Source organism: Panthera uncia, chromosome E1 (assembly GCF_023721935.1).
Source record: "Panthera uncia isolate 11264 chromosome E1, Puncia_PCG_1.0, whole genome shotgun sequence".
In the NCBI taxonomy this organism is placed as follows: Eukaryota; Metazoa; Chordata; class Mammalia; order Carnivora; family Felidae; genus Panthera; species Panthera uncia.
The window spans coordinates 56,273,294-56,283,293 of NC_064814.1; the positions used below are offsets into that span (position 1 = coordinate 56,273,294).

The 10,000-nt window shown below is 47.7% G+C and overlaps 1 protein-coding gene across 1 annotated transcript in view; it reads right to left on the minus strand.

Annotated features, from left to right (window-relative positions):
* Nucleotides 1–1,755, minus strand: part of TNFSF12 (TNF superfamily member 12) — a 9,486-nt gene extending 7,731 nt beyond the window's left edge. Inside the window, exon 1 of the mRNA XM_049635365.1 lies at nt 1,719–1,755. Coding sequence (XP_049491322.1) covers nt 1,719–1,755 — 37 coding nt within the window. The remainder of the gene's footprint in view (nt 1–1,718) is intronic.
* Nucleotides 1,756–10,000: the final 8,245 nt, after the last annotated feature.

Below are 10,000 nucleotides of genomic sequence, written 5' to 3' on the forward strand. Positions count from 1 at the left end.
AGTTGATTTCAGGCTCCTGCCCGAGGTCACCGCGCGGTGTGGTTGGGGCCAGAGCAAGTTGGGGCTTTATCGGCTGCACCGCAGGCCGGTACTTCCGTGCAAGTGATGAGAGAGCCTAAGGCCCATTGAGGGCCAAGCGCAAGCCAGCCCGATCCCCCCCCCTCCCCGCCCTCCCCTGCCCCCACCCCCGACATGGGATGTGTGTGCTATTCCTCAGGCACTCCCGGCCGCCCGAGAACAAAGGAGAGGAAAGAAAAACGAATGGTTAACTGATAGAGATCACAGTCGTGCAGGACCTGAGTCTCCCATCAGCCTGTAAATATTTTAGTAAAATACAAGAAAAAGGCAATCTTGTCGATAGCCTCATCTCCAGACACCTGTAGACTCAGTTTCCTGGAGCCCCAGCATCACCCTCCCCTCCCTAGTGATGTGGGGAACACAGGCGAGAAGGAAATAGCAGGTATGGGGCGCCTGGGTGGCTCCGTGGATTAAGCCTCCGACCTGGGGTCAGGTCATGAACTCACTGTGAGTTCAAGCCTTGCTTGGAACTCTGTGCTGACAGCTGCGAGCCTGGAGCCTGCTTCAGATTCTGTCTGCGTCTCTCTGCCCCTCCCCTCCCCTGCTCTCTCTCTGTCTCAAGTGTAAAATAAAACATTAAAAATTAAAAAAAAAAAAAGAAGGAAATGGCAGGTGACATTAAATGCCCTGATAACCGGCAGCCCATTGAGGCAAATCCAGAGAACATTCCTCCAGGAAGCCCCTACGTCCTCCTGTCGATGCCTCGCTGGAGGGGAAAACAGCCTTAGCCTGACAATGGCTGGGCCTTGGGTATCTTAGGAGTCCTCTTTGGCATATCAAAGTCTTTCTGGAAACCTCCCCAACTCCTTAGTATATAAGCAGCCTTCACAACCCCCCGGGGCAGCTCTTTCTACCCAGGGGTCCTGTCCCCGTGCTTTAATAAAATCATCTTGTTTTGCACCAATGATGTCTCAAGAATTCTTTCTTGGCTGTTAGCTCAGCTCTGAACCCCCTGCCCTCTTCAAAACCCCATCACGAGGAACTGGAAAAGAACCTGAGGACATGGTTAACGCGGGTCCTGTTTTCACTACTCTGGGCAGATCAGTTGGTGGTCCGTTGAAAAACGTGAGCATCTGGCGGTGGGTTGCGTCATCCTCCGCCCCGTTAGTGTTCCCCAAATGCGTGTGTCTGGAAACACAAGGGCTGCTTCCGGTAATCACAGGGCCTAAATGAGCTCAAGGAGAGCTACGAGAGCCCTATAAGTGAATTTGGTAAAAGCCGGACCCTCAAGAACGCATTTAACACATGGGCGCCTGGGTGGCTCCTCGGATTCTTGGTTTCAGCTCCTGTCGTGATCTCACGGTTTCCTGCGTTCGAGCCCCTCGCCGGGCTCCTCGGTGAGCGTGCAAAGCCTGCTTGGGATTTTCTCTCTTCCTCTCTCTGCCCTCCCCTCACTAGGACTGTCTCTCTCCCTCGCTCTCAATATAAATAAAAAAAAAAAAAAAACTAAAAAGAATGCATTTCACCTGTTAACATTCACTTCTGCACATTTGCAGTGAAAAAGGATTAGCAAACAATTCTGTTGCAAGAGGAATAATTAAATAGGATAAAGCAGTGATTCTAAGGGAAGTATATGGAGAACCTTCTGCCTTGAGGCTCGGTGTCGTCCTGCCCTTTTGTTCTGGAACCTGCTGACCTACCTTCCTCCTTCAGGGTCTCGTCACTTTTATTCCCCATACTTGGGACACTCAGACCACCCCAGCTCAAAGTCATTTTGGAGGGTTTTCCAGATCATCTTTTCTAAACAGGATCCAAACTTCCCTCATTCTCTGTTCTGGTACCCCTTATCGGTTTCTCAGCTCTCACAATTTATGATAGATTTGGCTACTATCTCCCCATCCACATTGTAAAGTATAAAATGATATCTTTTCTGGCTTCTGCTTCTAGAAGAAGCGTCTATTTCTAGGAGGTAAATTCTATGAGGACTTTATTCACTATGTTCCCAGCACCTTGTCAGATGCTGGTTCCCCAAACGTCACTAGAACAAATGGTTGAGAAGACAAATTAGACTTTATTGCTTGCCCCTCAGAGGTCTGACACCTCATAGGAAAATGGGCAAGCCCATGACATTTATTGAGACCTTGAAGTCTGGTTTCAAGCAGGTGTTCCCATGCAGGGGCAGGAACAGGGGTTGTTGATTAAGGTAGGTAAGGGTTAGGGTGGAATCATGGAGAATTTACACGACAAGGTGAGAGGCTCAAATACTCTTAAAGTGTAAACGGTCAGTTGATAATCAGCTGATTTGTTTTAGCCTTTTTTTTTTTTTTTTTTTAAGGTAATCTCTACACCCAAAACGGGGCTCAAACTCATGTCCTTGAGGTCAGGAGTTACATGCTCTACCCGATGAGCCAGCCAGGTGCCCCTGATTGTTTTTTGCTGTTGTTTTTAATGTTTTTATTATTTTTTTTTAAATTTATTTTTGAGAGAGAGAGAGAGAGAGAGAGACAGAGCACGAGCAGGGGAGGGGCAGAGAGAGAGAGCCAGAGCGGAAGTGAGATGCTTAACCGACTGAGCCCCCCAGGCGTCCCTTAAAGAGATTGAAGAAGACAAAACATTCATAACGTAAGAAGTAGATACTACATGAAAAAGGAACAATCAGAAAGCAATATTTCCCAGTGGCTAAAAATATGGTTGCAAAATAAAATAAAATAAAATAATTTTAAGTAGGTTTCATGCCTGTGCAGAGCCCAATGCAGGGCTTGAACTCACAACCCTGAAGTCAAGACCTGAGCTGAGACCAAGAGTTGGACTCAACCGACTGAGCCACCAGGTGCCTCTTGTTAATTGTTTACAATTTTCATTTATTTTTTTTTTTAATTTTTTTTTTCAACGTTTTTTATTTATTTTTGGGACAGAGAGAGACAGAGCATGAACGGGGGAGGGGCAGAGAGAGAGGGAGACACAGAATCGGAAGCAGGCTCCAGGCTCCGAGCCGTCAGCCCAGAGCCCGACGCGGGGCTCGAACTCACGGACCGCGAGATCGTGACCTGGCTGAAGTCGGACGCTTAACCGACTGCGCCACCCAGGCGCCCCTATTTTTTTTTAGTAATCTCTACACTCAACCTGGGGCTCAAACCCACACCCCAAGATCAAGAGTTGCACACTCTTCCGACTAAGCGAGCCAGGCGGCAGCATAAAAATAAAATGTTTCATAGAAAGATTAAAAACAGAGACCTGGCTGGCTCAGTTAGTGGAGCACGTGACTCTTGATCTCGTGGTTGTAAGGGTTTTTTTTGTTTTTTTGTTTTGTTTTTGCTGTTGTAAGTTTGAGCCCCACATTGGGCGTAGAGATAACTTAAAATTAAAATCTTAAAAAAAAAACAAAACCAGAGTTGAGGAAAACAACTGTAGAGAGCAAAAAAGATGAAAAGCGGGAAATCAGGGAGAGAAGATAGCAAACGCAGAGGACCAATCCAGGAGGACTATACGGTTATTAGGAATCCTAGAAAATGAATTTGAATAAAAGGGAGGGAAGAAAAATATCTTAGGAAACGATCAGAGATAATTTCCAGAACTGAAAGGCTTGTCTTCATTCTGGACGGGTCTGTTGTGTGCTCAAGCTAATGAATGAAAAATTATCCATGTGTAGATACTTCCTCGTGAAATTTCACAACATCAGGAATAAAGGGAAGATGTTAAAATTTTCTTTTTTTTAATGTTTATTTATTTTTGAGACAGAGCATGAACGGGGGAGGGTCAGAGAGAGGGAGACACAGAATCTGAAACAGGCTCCAGGCTCTGAGCTGTCAGCACAGAGCCCGACGCAGGGCTCGAACTCACAGACCGCGAGATCATGACCTGAGCCGAAGTCAGACGCTTAACCGACTGAGCCACCCGGCCGTCCCAGATGTTAAAAGTTTCTAAAGAGAAGAAACAAATCGTCTCCAAAGGAACAGGAGCCAAGAGAGAGGGAGAGAGTGCTTGAGAGCATGAGAAGGGGCAGAGAGAGAGAATCCATAGCAGGCTCCACACCATCAGCACAGAGCCCAACGGGGGCTCGATCCCACGAACTATGAGATCATGACCGAAATCAAGACAGATGCTTAATGACTGAACCACCTGGGTGCCCTGAGAAATTCCTGCAGTTTTGGAATGAGGGCCTTGAGTACCTCCACGATGACCTCGAATGTTCTAATTGATGAAGTTCCTCTTTCCAGCGCATCTCTTAACTCGGCCTAAAGACCCTGGAGGCAAAGCATCCCCAGATGGGAACCCAACCATCCCCTTGAACCATAAGTACTGCCCTGAGCCCGCATGACCCTGCCTGACCGACCCGAAGACAGTGGTCCAGCCACCTGCCCGCACACACCATCTTTTATCCTGATTTTCCTTCCGTAAACCTACAAGTCTTTTCAGCGCAGTCTTTGAGACACTGTGTATGCTCTTGGTGTTGGCCTCCCTGAAATAAAGTCCTTTCTTGCTTCACCACCACGGATCTCTCTGCCTTTGGATTCGTCAGCAGCGAATGGCTGAAACTGGTCTGGTTTTACATAGCTTTATTTATTTTTTAAAAATGTTTATTTTTATTTAGAGAGAGAGCGCGTGCACATGTGCAGGGGAGGGACAGAGAAAGAGGGAGAGAGAGAATCTCAGACAGGCTCAGCACTGTCAGTGCAAAGCCCAATGTGGGGCTCGAACTCATGAACCGTGAGATCATGACCTGAGCTGAGATCAAGAGTCCCATGCCCAACCCACTGGTCACCCAGGTGCCCTGAGGTTTTAAATAAACTTTATTTTTATTTTGTTTTAATTTTTTAAAAATATTTATTCATTTTTGAGAGACAGAGCATGAGGGGTGGAGGGGCAGAGAGGGAGGGAGACACGGAATCCGAAGCAGGCTCCGGGCTCCAAGCTGTCAGCACAGAGCCCGACGCGGGGCTTGAACCCACGAACTGTGAGATCATGATCCGAGCCAAAGTCAGACACTTAACCGACTGAGCCACCCAGGCACCCCATAAACTTTAAAAAAACAAACAAAAAAGATATTATATAGGTAAAGAGTACAAGAAGAGAGAAAAACAATTGGAATCTCTAGTAGAAAAATTCCAAAACTGAAGAAGAAGCTCTTTCTTAATTTATTTTCTTAGTAATCTCTACACCCAGCATGGGACTCAAACTCACGACTCCAAGATCAAGAATTGTTCTTCTGACTGAGCCAGCTGAGTGCTGCTAAGATTTTATTTTTAAGTAATCTCTACTCCCAATGTGAGGTTTGAACTCACCACCCAGAGATCAAGAGTCACATGCTCCATTGACTGAGCCAGCTGGGTGCCCCAAGAAACTCTTCATTTAAACGAAAAGTAAGATAGGGATCCATGTGGGGTGTGGAGCCTACCAGAAAAGAAAAGAAAAGAAAAGAAAAGAAAAGAAAAGAAAAGAAAATCCTTACATAATATTGATATGCTTTTTTTTTTAATTTTTTTAAAGTAGGCTTTATGCCCAGCACAGAGCCAAATGCAGGGCCTGAACTCAGGACGCTGAGATCAAGAGTTAGGAGCTTAAGTGACTGAGCCACTCAGGTGCCCCTAACTGATACACTTTTAATGAATGACCCTGAATGCTTGAAACGTTCTCCTGGACTGTAGGATTGCATGCAGGAAGTAGGACATGTACGGCTTGTGTTTTAGAGTCAACCTGTAGAAAATTCCAGAACACTTGGTTATGGTTGCAGGAAAGACTGTCGATACTCAAAATCTTAACTTTGTAACTGTGAGGCAAGAAAAGGTTGCCTGTGGAAGTGGAGAAAGAGGAGTTACGAGCTGGCTTCTCTCGCCAAAGGCACTGATAAAATTAGAACAGAGGCTCACCTCTTTAAGAGAAATGAGTAATACAAAAACAAAAATATTTATACAAGCAGTGATCACTGGAAAAAGGGGACGAAGAAGTAGGAGTGAGTTAAAGGCCTCACGTTGTGTGTCGGAAAGTCAATATTCGCTAAAGGCAATATAGAAAACAAATCCAAGTACGCTCGTTTTAGCTAGGGTTTCGGAAATAACTTCCAGAAGAAGCAGGAACAGGAACCGTTAACGGTGCTTGTGTCTAGGTCGAAGGGGTGGGGCGGGGTGAGACTGGACGGGAAGGCGTGAGGCAGTGTTGTTTTCCATGGAAATCTCTGTTCTGCTGGATTTGCTATCAAGTGAACGCAGCATTTCAGTTTGTAGAAAGAAAAAAAAAATTGCAAAAGAAAGCAGGAATCTTGCTGAGCGGGGGAGAGCCATGTGGCCTCCACCAGGCCTGGGGTCACACCTGCTAATGGAAAAAAACAGGGATTGGACCCTTGGAGACCGCACATCACCCTCTGAGCCTTTAACTTTGGCTTGAAAAATTCATTCAGTACGTTTAACCTTTTTGCTCTTGGTTTGTGGCCAATGCGAGAATTAACTTGCATTTCTTTGGACACCAAGTGGAAGTGACTGGGGAAAAGAGGGAATCGTAGGAAAAATACCGAAAGGAAATCCGTCACTGTGATTTGTTTTCCTCTGGCTTTTTACGCTTTTCTTCTCAAAGTTTCTACCATTATCACGAGAGAAAGTAAGGCTTTGGGGGTTTGGGGGTTTTTGTTGTTGTTTGTTTTGCTTTTTTGTTTTGTTTTGTTTTGTTTTTAGAGGCCCAGTTTGATTGATATCGCTTATGTGCAGAGAAGGAATTTCCCACGGTCTGTAAGGGTGGGGGCTGGGAACGTTCCGCTGGCCTCGTGTTTTCCGTGCCAGCAAAAGTTTGTTGAACGTGTTAAAAAAGACATCGCAGGCCCCAAATGGTATCACTCAGAGTCCCCAAAGCAGTGTTCTGTACATCATTTCTTTTAACCTCCCCCAGAAATGTAGTCCTAACGTCATCCAGGGATTTGGGGTCTGGCGGGAGAGGGCCACCACCCCCCTTCCTCATCCCTGTCGTTCAGGGAAGGATGAGGCCCTGTGCACAGTGAGACACCTTGCTCCCCACTCCCCCGCCACCCGAGAAAGCAGGCCTGCCTGGAACAATCCTTTCTTTTGCCAATAACTTTCTGGCCCCACCCTCCTCCTATAAAAGCCTCTGTTTTGTACTACCCTTCCCGGTGTCTCTCTCCTTGCTGGATCCCGTCCTGCTGCCCCATTCGTGAATGGTTTCTCTTTAATGAAACCAACGAGAGGGACGCCTGGCTGTGACTCTTGATCTCTGAGTCCTGGGTTCGAGCCCCACGTGGAGCTAAGAGATTACATAAAAAGAAAAAAAAAGTGGGGGTGCCTGGTTGGCTCAGTTGGTTAAGCGTCTGACTTCGGCTCAGGTCACAATCTCATAGTTTGCAAGTTCGAGCCCTGCATCAGGCTCTGTGCTGATGGCTCCGAGCCTGGAGCCTGCTTCAGATTCTGTGTCCCTCGCTCTCTGCCCCTCCCCCGCTTGCACTCTCTCTCTGTCTCTCTCTCTCTCAAAAATAAATAAAACATTAAATAAATAGATAAATAAATAAAAAGTAATAATGCCAATGAGCTCTTCAAATTTACTTGGTTGAAATTTGTTTTTTAACAAGAGTTTACATACACATTCCATAATTGATCGCTGAATTCACCCTAGAGTATTTTACACTGGGAATGCTTTAAAAGAAAAAAAATTTTAATTTATTTATTTTAAGAGAGAGAGGGTGGGAGTGTTCGCATGCACACAAGTAGGGGAGGGGCAGAGAGAGAGGGAGGGAGACACAGAATCAGAAGCAGGCTCCAGGCTCTCAGCTGTCAGCACGGAGCCCGACGCGGGGCTTGAACCCATGAACAATGAGATCACGACGTGAGCAAAAGTCAGACACTTAACCCACTGAGTCACCCGGGCACCCCTAAAATGTTTTTTAAGTTTATCTTTTATTTTTAGTGACCTCTACACCCAACATGGGGCTCGAACTCCCAACACAACCCCAAGATCAAGCACTCCATCTTCTACCAGCTTGAGCCAGCCCGGTGCCCCTGTGACATTGATCTTTTTTTTTTTTTTTTGGTTTATTTATGTATTTTGAGGGAGGGAGAGAGAGAGAGGGAGCACAAGCAGGGGAGGGGCAAAGAGAGTGAGAGAGAGAATCCCAAGCAGGCTCACGCTCTCAGCCCAGAGCCTGATGCGCGGCTCGATCTCACGAACCGTGAGATCATGTCCTGAACTGAAACCGAGAGTTGGATGCTTAACCGACTGAGTCAGCCAGCCCCTGTGACGTTGACATTTTTGAATACAGGTCTGTTGTTTTCTAGACTGTGTAAGGGACCCACTCACTTCTGCGTGTGTCTCCTCTACCCTCCGTGCTACACGGCTTTACTTCCGACGGCAGGTACGTGGGTTTCCCACCCATTGACCGATTCTGCGACACCGACTGAGCGACCCATGTGACGGGTTTTTGGAGAGATGGGGGTTCGGAGCTGAGCTGACCCAAGGAAGAATTCTTGAGACGTCTTTGGTGCAAAAACGGTGATTTTATTAAAGCTCCCCTGGGGAGAAAGAGCTGCCCTGGGGCTGTGAAGGCTGCTTATATACTAAGGAGTTGGGGAGGTTTCCAGAAGGACTTTGATACGCCAAAGAGGACTCCTAAGATACCCAAGGCCCAGCCATTGTCAGGCTAAGGCTGTTTTCCCCGCCAGCGAGGCATCGACAGGAGGACGGTAGGGGCTTCCTGGAGGAATGTTCTCTGGATTTGCCTCAATGGGCTGCCGGTTATCAGGACATTTAACGTCACTGCCATTTTTTCCTGCCTCTGTTCCCCACATCACTGTGGAGGGGAGGGTGATGCTGGGGCTCCAGGAAACTGAGTCTACAGGTGTCTGGAGATGAGGCCATTGATAAGATTGCCTTTTTCTTGTATTTACTACGGTATTTGTAAACTGATGGGCACGATTACTGTAATCTCTATCAGTTAACCATTCGGTTTTCTTTCCCCTCCTTTCTTCTCGGGTGGCCGGGAGTGCCTGAGGAATGTCACACGCATCCATCTGGGGGGCTGGGCGGGGCTAGCTTGCACTTGGCCCTCGGCTGGCCCGAGGCTCCCTCTTCAGATGACCCACTCCATTCTGAGAGACAGCTGTGGGGCCTGCAGGTGAAGGAGGGGCTCTCCCCGCCCCCACACACTCCAGACACAGTCAACAAGTCCAAGTTGGCCCCTGTGCTTCTGGCTGGCGGGCTATCGGAGGTTCCCAAGACTTCCTCCTCGGGTTTGATTAATCCGTTCCAGCAGCTCACGGAACTCAAGAACGCAGTTCACTTACCAAGGTTTTATTACCAGAGGGCACGACTCCGGGACAGGCAGAGGGAGAGGTGCACCGGGCGAGGTGCATGTGGGGGGGGGGGCGCCCCCCTCCCCACACCTCCCCGTGTTCACCAGCCCAGGGGCTCTGGGAGTTTTATGGAGGCTTCATTACACGAGGCCCCGTGGGTTAAATCCCCAGTCCTTGGTGACCGGACTCAACCTTTTAGTCCCTCTTCCCTCCCCGGAGGTGGGAGGTAGGGGAGAAAGTCCCAACCCTATCATCGCCAGGATCCTCCTGGCAACCAGCCCACCTTTAAGAGCTTCCATTAATCTAATTCATTGACATAAAGTCGGGTGCGGTTGACAGGGGCTGTTAGGACACCCGACACGCCTTTCACCTCTTTTGGCTCGGGAGCGATTTCCCCGGAACCCGGATGACAAACCCGAAGAGCCCAACAGATGCTCCCGTTGTCCTTATTGTTCCAAGGGTTTTAGGAGGTCTGTGCCAGAGATCAGGACAAGAGTGAAATTCTGTATTTAGTATAAATCACAAGAGCACAGAATGTCCCCTCATTTTTCTCTTACGGTTAAATTCAGGTTGCGCATTTTTATTTTATTTTTAAATATTTATTCATCTTTGGGGCGCCTGGGTGGCTCAGTTAAGGGTCCGACTTTGGCTCAGGTTGTGATCTCACGGTTCATGGGTTCGAACCCCGCATCGGGCTC